At 37.9% G+C, this 14311-nt stretch overlaps 1 protein-coding gene across 2 annotated transcripts in view; it reads left to right on the forward strand.

Moving 5' to 3' along the window:
* The window catches only part of kansl1b (KAT8 regulatory NSL complex subunit 1b), an 83144-nt gene that overhangs the window by 58366 nt on the left and 10467 nt on the right, over positions 1 to 14311 (forward strand). For both annotated transcript variants that reach the window (XM_081352694.1, XM_081352693.1), the window contains 4 exons: positions 11843 to 11984; positions 12667 to 12762; positions 13214 to 13326; positions 13447 to 13642. In XM_081352694.1, the coding sequence (XP_081208820.1) occupies positions 11843 to 11984; positions 12667 to 12762; positions 13214 to 13326; positions 13447 to 13642 (547 nt within the window). The remainder of the gene's footprint in view (positions 1 to 11842; positions 11985 to 12666; positions 12763 to 13213; positions 13327 to 13446; positions 13643 to 14311) is intronic.

Genomic DNA, 14311 nt, shown 5'->3' on the forward strand with positions numbered 1-14311 from the left:
CTCACCGCTTCACTGTTAATAGTGAAACGTGGTACAGACTGAGGTAATTCATACATGCACAGTTTCTCTCTCTCAGGCGCGTAAATGAACATACTTGATGTATTACACTTTTCTGTGAATAGAATATCGAACTACAGATCGCCAAACTGCACTCTTACCAGTGTTTTCAGAAAGCCAGTGTTTTTATCCACATTGGAGACTGAGTGCGAGTGCACATGGTTGCCAAGTTGGGAAAAATAAGTAAAACACTTAGCAGATATTGTGCCAGTGTAAAGCTCTGATTGGGGGATTAGATCTCTTGATATCAGGCAACCCCAGATTTGTTGTCTTGTCTTGTTCTAGCCGATATATTCGAATCATTAATTTCAGCACATTTCCACTCTGTTTTAAATGCTGATCTTGTATTCAAATTAAGCGTGGTCCTCTGCTGCGCACGTGCCAAGGAATAAAGCAGCAGCTGAATCCATACTCCAATGCATCTTCGCATCGATGTATCAAACACAGCCCTAATGTTCAGCACATTAACCTTTTTTTTTTTTTTTTGTCATATGCTCCAAGATTCGAGGTGAAGTATGTCAAAAGTATTTCACGTATGGAAAAAAAAAAGCAATCCTAAGTAGATTGTTTGAAATTTGCAGGAAAATCTAAATTTTTCATTTTAATGCTAAGAGCTGTGAACAGATGTATGCACTGTGCAGTATACGCTCTGCATGTATCCTATAATAGGCCTGCGTAGAATCTGTCAGTTCATCTCCCAAGTTGTCTTCCCTTTAGAAACACATCACAGATCCCTTTTGTTGGTGTGATGCAAGGCCGTTCCTGCTCTTGTAGTGCATTCAGTCAGAAGCTGAAGCATGCCAAGCAGCTGTGTCACTTTCCCACCCTGAACTCCAAACATCTGGAGCTGCTTACAGCACAACTGATGGCCCTGGAAATCTGCTCCCACACCCATTTGCAAAACGGATCTCGATCTCTCTCTCTCTCTCTCTCTCTCTCTCTCTCTCTCTCTCTCTCTCTCTCTCTCACTCACACTCTCACTCTCACTCTCACTCTCACTCTCACTCTCACTCACACTCACACTCACACTCACACTCACACTCACACTCACACTCACACTCACACTCACACTCACACTCACACTCACACTCACACTCACACTCACACTCACACTCACACTCACACTCACACTCACACACACACACACACACACTCACTTGTTCCTACATACTTGCTTTTTTAACCAGTTTGTTTTCTTCTCTCTGTCCCTTTTCTCTTCTCACTCTTTTATCTTCAAACTCCAGAATTCCACATGGGTTTCACCTCTCGTTTCATTGGCTACTCCCTGCCTGGCATAAGTTCCTGTTTACATTTCTGTTCTGTTCACCTTCAAATACAGTCATAGCTCCACAACAATTCTTCACAACAATATTCAAAGGCCAAACACTCATCATTTCTGTAAAGTTTCAGAAGTTTTAAAAGCTGAATGTTCAAAGTTTCCACTCTTTTTAACTGATGAATGTACATGACTTCTCCAGTCATTTGGGATTTACTGGATAAGGGTTAAAGATAAGGATACAGATTTTTTAAAAATACTTTTTTACTTTCAATTTCTATCCCCCAAAAAATATTTAACTAGAAAATGTATATTGATTATTTCTGTTACAAATGCCCATGGAGTTTTATGATTTTATTAAAATATATAATATTCCAAGATGTTGAATTTTGGCTAATTTTGCTTCCTCATATATTTGAGGGTGTGAAAATAAGAAACCTCTTTTTAAGTCATCTTGAGGTTCCTATGTAAGTTTGGTGAACCAGTGATTTAGGCTAATATTATCACTTAAAATTGCAAGATACAGTCATAGGAAATTTCTGGAGATCTGTTATGGATGTATTCAGGTTGGAAGCTTAAACTGAATAATTCAGCTGTGGTAACTTGAAAGCTTTTAATCCACTGCAGCTTTAACTAGAAGAATAATGACATACAGCAATTGGTGCTGTTAAAATTAGTGCTGCGATTTTATTTTTGAGTTTAACGCGTTCAATATTTTGCTAAAAATATTTAGTGCAGCATCCACTTTTTTCTCGTCATCCTTTGGCTTGCGTTACAATATATGATCACACTCTTATTCATTCACATCTTTTTAAACCATTCAAGCACCATAAGACACAAAAGAGAAAGCAGTGTGGTATTGGCACACTTCTGTGAATCTCCTGTCTGTGTGACACACACACACTCTCGTGCACACAAAATGCATAGTTTGTTGAGTATCCTTGTAAGCACAGTTAAATAAGTTTAAAGTCTTAAGTGAACGTAAAGAGTTGTGAGAAAACAAATCCGCAGCAGGTCTTAAAGTGGCAGGACCCTAATAAACCTGCTGCTGTCTGTCATTAAGGATAATCAAAGAACAAAAGAAAAAAGAAAATCATTCACTGCTTTTGACTGAATAACATTTGCAACTTTAAGGATTCATCTATATTTCATTTATTATTCATGCAGTGAAGACAGTTAAGTATTTGATAACTTGTGAAGTTTAAGTTCACTTAAATTTAAGTTGTTTTTTAATGTCGTGTTTGTTCAAGTTGAACGTCAACCTGTTTATGCAAAACAAATCTCAACATGCAAGAGTTTACATGTAAGCTCTATCAGTTACTGAATCTCCAGATGGCTCAGTTTTTTTCTCTTTAAATTCACTCGAAATATTGCGTGTTTTGGGTTACATGTTCCAATCATCATATCTGTACTTGTGCAGCTGTGATCACAGATCAGCTGATCATGACCTACTCCGACCTGTAGTTTTACCTGTGGATATTATTTTAGTGGGAACCTGTGATGTTATTTTGAGTTTTATATTTTTATATAATGCGACAAGTGAGTATGAAGTTCAAAGTGCTTAGACAAAGGGCAATTGAATGTTTATTGTTTATTAGGAATGTTCAAACGCTAATCCGAGACTGTTTTGATGTTCCATGTGTACTGAAGTTAAACATCAGCACAGCAAACTGACCTCAGTTCTTAGCATCAGCATGTGTGTTGTAGTCAACAAGGAAGCATGGTTATTATCGGACCCTCCAGATTCTCCTCTATCAGTACTAACGCCCCCCATGCATGACTTGTTATTTACGAGTTCACAGCGCTATCTAGCAAACCACAGCCTCCCTCACACACTGAGAGCGGTGGGGGGATATATGGGAGAGGGTTTGGGCATCTGGTCAGTACTATGGAAATCTGCTGACTTACAGTAATGCACTGGGAGCATGGATGATATGGGCAGAGGCTTCCTGTGTAAGAGACCAGGCCCACCGTCCACACATTCTCATGTGTGAAGCCAACTGCTCTGAGTTTATGTATGGACTTATGATTCTGAAATATGGTAAAACATGTTAGAATACTGTCCTGTTGTTGGTTGCTGAAAGCATTGTCAAATTAGCCAAAATTATTAACAAACACACAAAACATTCTTTAGAATTTGACGTGAAGCTGGTTATAGATTTATTTTTTCTAAATCGGTACGTTGGAGTCAGTTCCTTCAGTCCATAGATTCACTCAACACTACATTTGTAACATATATGAATGTGAAACCGTTCAAGTAAATCATTTTAAAGTACTGAGAGATGATTTGTTTGTTGAAATAGAGAAATAGAAATGATTAAAGACTGTTGGGAATGCTATTCATGCTGTCTTCATAGATTTTTAGTCATTGGACGTAATACCGTGTTAAATTAGTTTATTTCATCCCCATACAACTCCCAAACAATACAATAAAAGCTATTTTAAGCTTGCATAAACACTATATTCATGATTTAAACTTGGCATGCCTTTTTCTTTTTCTCTCTTTTTCTATTCTCTCTCCATTTCTTTCCTCTTATTTTGCTCCCTGTCTGCCTCCTACCAGTCATGTGATCCTGAAGGGGGTGGGACTCACTCTCTCTCTCTTTTTCTCAACTCTTTGTTCTCCAGACGACGCCCAAATCATGTCTGCAGTAGAGTGACTCTATCCCTGGCCTTGAAGTCAGCTTTCATTCTGCCCTTCACACACAATTACACTTTCTCACAATGATTACACATGTAGGCTGCATTAAAAATGAGTTTTATTTTGATCATGCCCAACTGTTTTGCCAGTTCTTTCTTTTTTTTTTCTTCTTTTTTTTTCCATCTTTGAGCCACCATAACTAAATTATTGTGCTTGGATTCTCAAGGTTGTTGATGTTTGCATGCATGCAGGTGTGTGCATTCAGTCTTCTCGTCTCAGCTGTCTTCATGTTAACCTTGTAATGATCACCACAGGCTTGATTTCCTGTGTTTTCATTTAGTTCCTCCACCTCGTTCTGTCATTTCCTGAAAAAGCAGGGTGTGCTTGCATGCGCACGCTTGTGTGTATGTGTCAGAAGCAAAGGAGTTCATCATGAAGGCAATGATGTTGATAACGGTCCAGCCTGAAATTGCACTAGGTTTGTTATGGTACCAATATTTCAGTAAAAATCAGTATCAAATAATAAACTTGCTTTGTATTATGGTTATAGCTATTAACAAATTAAATTAAAGCAGTGCTGCGTAGCCTTATATTTTCTCAATTAAGTCTTCAAGTTTGTCCATGTAATCATTATTACAAACATTGTAAATAAAAGGGCTATGTAAGAATTTTCATGTATTATGTTTTTTGTATTGCCAATGTGTGAACAGCTTGTATGTAAGACCTGATTTCTTAGGGTGTCTATGAAAGCCTGTAGACTTGTTTTTATGTCAAGGACTCAGGACAGTTTTTCCTGAGAGCCTCTCTTCAATGACACGTGAAATGAATGCTTATACAACGTTCAGGATAATGTCAAAAGAGCTGTTCTGTACTGTAATGTTCAATTTGTCATGCAAAGAAAAGGGATTAATTCAAACTATCTATAGATAGTCTCAAATATATTTTATAATCAAAATATCATTTAATTACCTCATCTGTCGACACTATGCCGATGAATTGCAGAGCTTGTGCATATCCACATCGCTGTGATCAGATTCTTTCTTAACTGCTTTTTTCTCACCACTGTAATTTTTGTTGTTTATATATTTTGCTGCAGAGATGTTTGCAACTTATTTTTACTTCTTAGCAAAGAATAAAGAAGAACTTCACCGCAATTATATCGGGGCCTTGAATCACGTTCAGTCTTTTGTGCGTTAAATGTGCGCACATGAACATTAAGTTGCTGGCTGCAGTTCACTTAACGGCCAGTCGGCCACCAATGTCTCTAATAACAAGGGTTTCTGAATTCTACATATCGCCCTTTTAAATAATATCCTCAGTTATAAAGTAACGAGCAAAGAGACATTGCAAGCAGCATAAAGAAAATAACAGAACAGATTCAATTTAGTAATCGCTGCTTGAAATGTTCTTTGTCAACATTGGTATGCGTGTATTTATTTATTCATTGTTGTTGTTTTTTTGTTTTTGTTTTTTTTTGTTTTTTAACGTTTATTAATTTATTATTAGTAGTATTGAAGGGCATGAAACTAGCAAATGCCTAGGTAATGGGTTTGATTCCCAAGGAATGCATGAACTGATCAAATGTATACCTTAAATGCAATACAAGTAGAATTAGATAAGCAATTTTACAAAATTTCTATAAAAAACATTTTTCCATATAAAATCTATTTTTAATGATGAATAATTGTAGCAATAATGATTGCTTTTTTTATAATAATGTCAACAATATATTTTTTTATAATTAGAAATATGTATTTAGTTTTGTTTTTTACTAAAATATGATGTGGTGATCAGTCTTTTCACACATTTCTGTACTGCTTGAGTTGGCGAAATCCCCAAGGACTGTGTGTGTTACAGAGAGATAGTGTTAGCTCAGTAGTGTTTTCTGACCTTGAGGTGGGACGCCCCTGTCCTTCCACATTTGCGCTTGAGTTGGTCTGTGATTGTGTCTTAGCTGAAGTGCTAATGTTATCATGGTTTGTAAGAACCATCAGAGAAAGGAAATATATATATAGCCTATATATAGGCTATATATATATATCTCCTATATCTATGTCTCCTTTCATTTCTGTTGATCATCAGCTCTGTCTCGCTACACTTGGGGACATTTAAGTGGTTGCTCTCCGCTCGCAAGCTATGATTTTAAGTGCTCCGCCGAATAAGATTGTCTGGTAATGTTCCCATCGATTTAAAGCTTGAACATTGTTTGTGTACTGGTTTTATTGACAGCTGAAAGATGGGACTGGGGTATAAATCCTCGCTTTAAGGTTGTTGTCATTTTTTTATTTATTTTGTTTATTTTAAGATATTCCTGCCCCAAACAGTTTCATAGCTCCACAAATGAATTAACCTGCAAATGGCTTATTCATAATTGTCTCTGCATTTTAAACTCGGATTGGAAAAAAGTATTTTATTATAAATAAATAAATACTTTATGTAGAAAATCAGTAATGAATTAAGGATTCTTCACAAAATTATCCACTGCATCTTGAAATCTGGTCACTTTTCTGTTAGTTTATAATTTTTGTAAGTATTTGTGAAATGTTTGTTGTTGTTTTCTTTGTGTTCACTCTTGTGAATGTGAATCGTTTCTTATGACCCACTTGATGAACAGCTGAAGGTTTCTAGATTGGCCTGTAAATGTTTGGCTGCATGTGATTGGCATTTGTTCGTTTGTTTTTCTCAACATGAACATGTGAAACAATATAAACACGATAACCATATGATGACGCAAGTGTACATTCTGTACGATAATTGGCGCAGTCTGCTTTATAGTCTTTATTAGTGTTATACTGCTTAATTGCTTTTGTTCTTTATATTTCTTGTTTACACATTGTTTAATGTTTTCAACTACAAGAAAACCTTAAGATAAAACGTAAGCTTGTTGTGTATATTGCCTAATCGTAAGCTTCTTCAGAAATGGTGACGACAACTTGATGAATAAATCATCGTTAAACATCATTTAAATGTACAAATATTAGATTTTTATGAGCCCAAATATTCAAATACAATATCTTTGAAAAATGCCCATCACTAGTTGAGGGCTTGTCATTTTCCTATTGAATTATTTCTGTTTTGTCAAATGGAATGTTATTGTTATTGTTTGTCAAAGTTAGATCAAAACTCAATCTCAAAAGTGGTTTATTTGAAAAATTGGTTGTTTTTAAATGCTAATTGGCTGGGGTTTTATCACCGACAGTAGGGGTAGGCGATATGGCCAAATTATTATTTCACGATATGGGAAATTTTATTTCACAACAACTATGTATATCACTATAGTTAGTTTTTGTTATTTTATCTCATTCCTGTTATTAAAAATAAGGGGGAAAAGAAGCAAATTACAAACAATAGGACAAATGCAATAGAACAAAAATATGTGCGTTTTGACATAATTACGTGTGTATTCGACCATTCAAGCGCAATAAGACGTGAAAGAGAACTGAATTTACATTCATATGCCGAGAGACGCAGCTTTCTGTGCACCACGTTGAGTTGTTTTTCACTGCTTATTGTTTATGCTTAACACTTTTTAAAATCAAGCAAGTCCCAAATTTGTGATAGCCTTCTGAGAGAGGCAGCTTTCTTTGCACACACTTTGGCATCGTGCCAGTCAGCACGAGCACCGCACCCAGTTCCCTTTTAGGATATTGAACTTATAACTCTAACATCAATCACGTCCCTTTCTTTATATTCTCAGTGATGCATTTCATCACTCTGGTGTGTCAGTAGTGCTAAATATATTTATATAACACAATATAGCAAAATCTGTAAAGATACTGACAGCATATTTGATGTTTAAAAATGCAGTAGTCCTGTGCATTTATCGTTTTGAATTGTTTATTTTTATTGTTTAGATTCCCTTGACTAATGCATTTTTTGTTTCTGTGTCGACAAATTTCCTTGTGAACAGGATGTTTGGATGGGACAAATTGAAGGTCTTGTCCTCTGATTTTTTTTAACATTTGAGTAAAGTTGAATTTAATTAATACTACTTAGTTGTATTGCTTTTTATTTATTCTATATGGGCATGATGTGTCATAGCGGCCATGTATCGGTCATTGACTCGTGACTGATTTGAAGGCTTGTAGGCCATTGAGAAATTGTAGATCATGTTGGTCTATGCAAATTATCCTCACTCACACCCAGCCTAGGAGTGTGTGTTGTAATTTCATCATACAGAATGTTTACAGGAGCCTCAATCCTGTCTTGGTCGGTCTCTTTAGAATAGATTGTAGTTATTGTTAAAATTAATCTGCACGTCCTGCAAATCAGTTTTCTGATTACATTTTAATACATTACCTTTGATCTTCACATAGTGTCTGTTCTTCATTTTGTGGCCTTGTCCTGTTTGTTTCCTGCTTCCTCTAGCCACAGGTCAGGAAATACCTCATCTGCGCACATTCAATCTTTTTGCACCACAAACGCTCACTCAGATCAGACTTGTCACTCAGTTTGTTCTCTTATGATTTCAAAAGCTTTGTGTACCTAGACACAGAAAATCTTGTCACATTTCTCTTTACTCCATAATCTTTCATGTTGACAAGCTGCCTCTTGTGGCAAACTGTGTCTATTACAGAATGTGTCTGTCCCTCCCCACCTTGAACCCCTGTGGAAACATTTTGAAGACCTAAAATACAAAACGCTCATCTGAACTGGCAAGAGTGGAAACATGGCATTCCAGTAAAGATGACGACTGGTCACGGTGTTTGTTTAGTTTGTTCCAGGGAGTCATAGCATGTTTACTGGAGCCTCATACTTGTCTTTGTCTGCCTCTTTGGAATAGATTTTGTTATTGTTATTGTTATTGTCACATTTCCTGGAAAATCTGAAAGTTTGATTACATTTTAATGCCCGTATGTGGTGTTCTGATCATTTTTATAACATTAATATATGAATAGTTAATATTATAGTTAATGTGAATTCTATTATTTGTGTACATTGTCCTTTCTTCTTTTTTTGAGTATGGCAGAGCATGATTATTTTTTTTTCTGTATGTGTGTGTTGGCTTTAGTACGGACACATTGCCCAATCTCCTCACGATCACAGATTGTGGGCTCTTATCTGGGCCAGTTATCTTTCCAGCCTCTAATATACAATTAAGCCGGTCGCACACCGGACGCGCAGCTCAGCGCCGCGCAGCGCCACGTCTTTTAAATTCGAACACATTATTCTCTATGAGAGTACACACACCGGCGGCGTCTGTCCGCGGCGCCCAGCAACGGCTCAGGACCGTGTTCAAAACCCTGCCGCGCCACACAGCGCCATTTACATAGTTTTATATTAAATTTATATTTATGTGTCTCAAATCGTAGTTAATGTATATACGGACTTAACCCCGTGCTGCAATATACATTTAGTTTTATATTTATTTACAGAAATCAGAAAATTGCTGATGCTAACGGATTTTCAGGTGACAGTTGTCCTAGACGTGGCGCTGCGCGGCGCTGAGCTGCGCGGCCGGTGTGCGGCCGGCTTTAGGCATTGCAAGTGTCAAAAGTACTGATACTTTAAGAACAAGTCATGCTAAATGAAATAATGCTAAGTAAAATAAGGTCTTTCTTTAGGTGTTGGTTGTGATAACTCAAGTCAGGACCCATGCACTGCCCTACTCACATAAAACAAGCATTCAAAACATTCACAAACAATGCATGCCATTTGTCTAGTGCAATCTAACTAGTGCCTTGCTGCAGTGTGGTTCTTTGACTACATAAAAAGGAAATGTCATTTGATTGGTTGTAAATAATGTCACACATGATTGCTCAATGACATGCAAATGTGTTTGTCCCACCCAGTGTGTGTGCTAACAGTCGTGCTTGATGAAGTGGCCGGATTGTTGTACATGAGCTTGATGAGCATTGATACCTTCTGCCTTTCTCCCATTGAAAAAGAACTGAAAACATTTGATTAGTGTAACACAAGCTTAAAAAGTTGGCCCCTGTGTAGCCTACATCTGAGAGTGAAGGATAAAAACACCAAAAAAATCCTAAGGGTAGAAATGAGGCTTGTTGGTTGAGTTCATTGATTTGATATTCTCTAGTGTGGATCTTTTGTTGTTGTCAGGCTCCTCTGAAGCAGAGCTGAGTGTAATTCCAGCCTGTAAAGAGCGTTCTTATTGGACGGTTAAAAGAAAACACAAAAAGTGCATGTTTCTGTCTTGTGTTTCAGCTAAATTTTTATTTTTCTTCTCATCATTCTCCGCTGTGGTTTCAGTGATGCTTTTTCTTTTTCCTTCACTTTCATCTCTTAAGTCTCTCTCTCTCTCTCTCTCTCTCTCTCTCTCTCTCTGATTCAGGGAAATCTTGACTCATGTTATTGTGCTTCAGATGAAAATGTGCTGTTTATTTATCCTCATGTTTTGCAATCTTTTTATTTTGTTATGTGCACTGGCTTTATTCTGTTTATGTTGCCTCACTGCATGAGCTTAGAGACCAGAGGTTATGCAAGATTGTACTGGGACTAATGTAAAGAGGTCAGAGGTCAATTCAGTGCATTTTCTAAATGGTGCTTGACCCGATGTAATTATTTATTTGTTTTTATTATTTGTGTGTAATAAATGACGGCTTAATGGGAACAAATCAAGTGGATTTTCAAATGGTCAGTGACAAATGGCTTGCTAAATTCTCTCACACACATACAAACAGCTAGAGGAAGTTTTGGATTGAACTGATGTTCTTGGTTAACTTCCTGTCAGGTTTTGTTTCTCGGTTTTGTTTTCTCACTTCCACGTCACCATGTGCTGTAACTAGGTTACTTGATGTTTTTCACTGTCATTACACCTTACTTTTTTTCTTTTTCTTTTTTAATTGACTGTGCAGTAGTGCTGGGCGGTTTACCGGTTCATACCGAATACCGGTGTTTATTTTTGTTACGATATGAATTTTTAATATACCGCAAAACCGGTGTATGTCGCTTTAATCGGAACGCGGCGCTGCGCGACACAGTCTCACCCCTCATTTACAACACACGTCTGCGGCGCATTACAGCTGCGACAAGGTTTTATTCCGTCCTCCACGTGGTGCGTCAAAATAGACCAGGCGCCTATATTTAGCGAAGCGGCGCGGAGAGCCGCTTCTGGGAAGCTTCGATCTGAAACACAAGCATTGACTAGAATGGGCACGAGACGTGTGGGGGTGAGAGTCTTTTTTTCTTGCGGCGCGCGTGTTTTTATACTGTATTAACGTATCTGAAGTGAACTGACGGTCTTAAGAAAAGTTTCTTTGTTATTACGATTGAATCTTTCTTTATCTTTCCTGATAAAGCAGTGTTTATGAGCGTTGCTGCTTTGTGTACAGCCGTTACCGGGGAAACCACTGTTTCTGCCGCTCCTAAAGCGCGTCCTGCTGGCACCTCTTTGTAAACAGCCTTGCAAACCTGTATTATTAATATTAGTGTGGATTTTTTCTATAATATTCACTCATGACAATAAAATAGGGCATTATAAGTAAATCTACTGCACTATTTCCTCTCTCACTCAGTAGAAAATGTGGTAAACACCCATCATGCTTGAGAAAAAAAAAACACACAAAAAAAACCCGGTAAAAACCGTGAAACCGGTATAATTTAGAAAAAAACCGTGATGTTGATTTTTGGTCAAACCGCCCAGCACTACTGTGCAGTATGGATTGGATATTGTGAGGAAAAGAATCTGCAAATGACTCAAACCAAATTAGCTTATCTTATTTGGAATGTTTATGCTAACTGCTTAGCTGGATTTTAGAAGCAAAGTCAATGGGGAGGCATTTGTGCATTTAGCTAAAAACAGTGTGAACGCTATTTACTAAGACAGATAGTGCCTAAAACATGAATGAAAAATGTTTGTTAAACTGTTGTCCTAAATTGTAACCAGTATATTTCTGTGTGTTTTCCAGATGTAGGAGAGCAGAAGGCCGTTATGCTGTGGACAGAGCCGCCATCATCAGTCACTGGAACTGGCTACAGGCCCAAGTCTCAGACCTGGAGTACCGTATACGTCAACAGACCGACATTTACAGACAAATACGCTCCAGCAAGGTGTGCACAGATACACAAAACATGCACATTCACACATGCTTTTTTAAATTTTGAATCATGGAAATTCTAGTTTAAGTTTAGAGTGTAGTTTAAGTTTTAACCCAGCGGAGGTGCCGTCTGCCTCTGGTAACTTGGCAACGCAGGTTCTCTCTCGTGTTCCCGTGGTGAATTGTACTCTTGAGGGATCGTTGTTTCATGTTTCTTCAGCTCACTGTTTTTGTTTCAAAGCGCTTCTCCAGCTTGTTGTCCCTGTGTGATTCAAACACAAACATAATTTGGAGAATATCATCAAGTCTTTCATCTGACATGTGAAGTGATGGATGTATTTAAAAACCTTTCTGACTCAATGTGAAACTTCAGAAATGTATAGAAAAATTAAATAGAAAACAGTTCTTTCAAACTGGAGTAATATTTAGCAAATTGCAGTTTTAGATCAAATGAATGTGATTGGCCAATGCCGATTTCAAAAAAGTTGTTTATTTGAATTAAAGCAAGTGCATGACATTAACACCTACATCAGATTGCCAGTCTTCTTTTGTGATTTACTACAGAAGTATTTGATCTGCTGTGTGCTTGTAGACTTAGCAAATCTAAAAGAAAAAGATTTGAGGATTTTGACAGGGGAGGAAAAGCATTGTCTCACAGTTTTGGTCTATAATTTGTGTGGTTGTTTGTTTTCTAGGGCTCTGTTGTACTTGGGGTGAGCTCAGTGTGTGAGTCAGCACCAGAGGACAGCAGTGACTCAAGGACAGAGAACATTACCTGCCGTGTCGCACGGGTAAGGCCAGGAGCACAGACACATGACCACATTAAATAAACTGCCACCAGAGCCAGTCTAGTCCTGAACTTAGTTTAAACTATAATTCAAGACCAATGCATTTATTTACTGTTATTGTTAGATTACAGGTAATCATTTATCAATCCATAAAACAGTCCAAGACCCATTAATGTGTTTACTCCCATACAAACAGATAAGATGCCCATGATACTGGCCTACGCACAGCCTAGGAGAATGCTGGGATTGTTGAGCGAGAGGATTGAGAATAGGGGCTGCAAACACTCAATCTCTTTGTCTGTTGTATGCAAAGCGCTACTGACCTTTTCATTCAGTCAGAGTAGTGAAGAAATGCAGCAAGATACCATTCAACTCATCCAGGCCAACTCAGGGGGAAAATTGGTGGGATGTCCTTTCCAACATCACATTTGTTTTTGTTATTTTGTCTTTTTAGGAGCATGATACTGTTGGTGTGGAAGTGTCTCTGTCATCCAATGGCATCGTCACAGAGACTGGCTTGAAGAAAAGCTGTGGACCTGTGAGACAGGTCAATGGTGTTATCAACAGGTATGATAGATATTATTTAAAGGTGCATTCATTCATTTTTTTTTCTCTTCATTTAAAATTTTACCCCGAAAAGAAAGTTACTGTCATGTTCATTCATGCTTATTTCCTCTCTTCATCCAGCTTACGGCCCGGTTCCCCTGTCACCTCGAGCCCAGACGAGCAGAGCTGCTCTGAGTCTCAGCAGAAGTTGGAGCTGGGCCCTCTGGCTTCCTCTGTGCATGACAACACATGTGTGTCATCCCGCACGCGGCCACTGCTCTCTTGCAGGAAACGCAGGGTCCTCCGGCCCGGTTCGCTCGCCAGTCTCAATCGTAAGGTAAGGAGAGATGTGCATCTTCTCAAGATCCAGTGGCTGGTGTAGTTTTGAGCAAAAAGGGCTGTTCACACTTGAGTCTGATATGAATACTTGACACATAACTAATATAGTTGCACTAAAAATATTCACTAATGATGGATTTTTTACTTATTTTAACCCCCTTTATTCTGACTAAAAACAGACAGATCTTTGCTGTAAGATGTGTCAGATTCTAAGTGAAGAAGGTCACTTGGTGTGAATGGGCCTTGAAAGCTGTAGTGAGATGTGTGAGACAGAACAAACAAGCTCTTTCAGTGTCACCTGTGAATGTGTTTTACTGAAGATGCACTGAGCTCCTTAAGGTCCCTGCAGGCTTCCTGCAAAGGTTACAGATTAAATAGAGGTGACACAGAAACTGCAGTGTTACAGAGATCACAGTGCTGCTCCAGAACTGACACTACTGCCGTTTATTGTGTTTTAAGTTACTATGAATATTATATTTGGTGCTTAAATATATAGGATCAGAATTTTGGTTCAGTGGTTTTTCATGTGAAGTAGAAGCCAAGTGGATGTAGTTTGAAAACTAGTTTGGCTGGTTAGAATAGAAACTTGGATTGAAACTTGAAACCATAACTTTTATCATTCATCATATCACACCTGGTTATGACATGGTGTTACAGTCCCTGTCCA

This window comes from Scardinius erythrophthalmus, assembly GCF_964197995.2.
Source record: "Scardinius erythrophthalmus genome assembly, chromosome: 1".
NCBI classification, from domain to species: Eukaryota; Metazoa; Chordata; class Actinopteri; order Cypriniformes; family Leuciscidae; genus Scardinius; species Scardinius erythrophthalmus.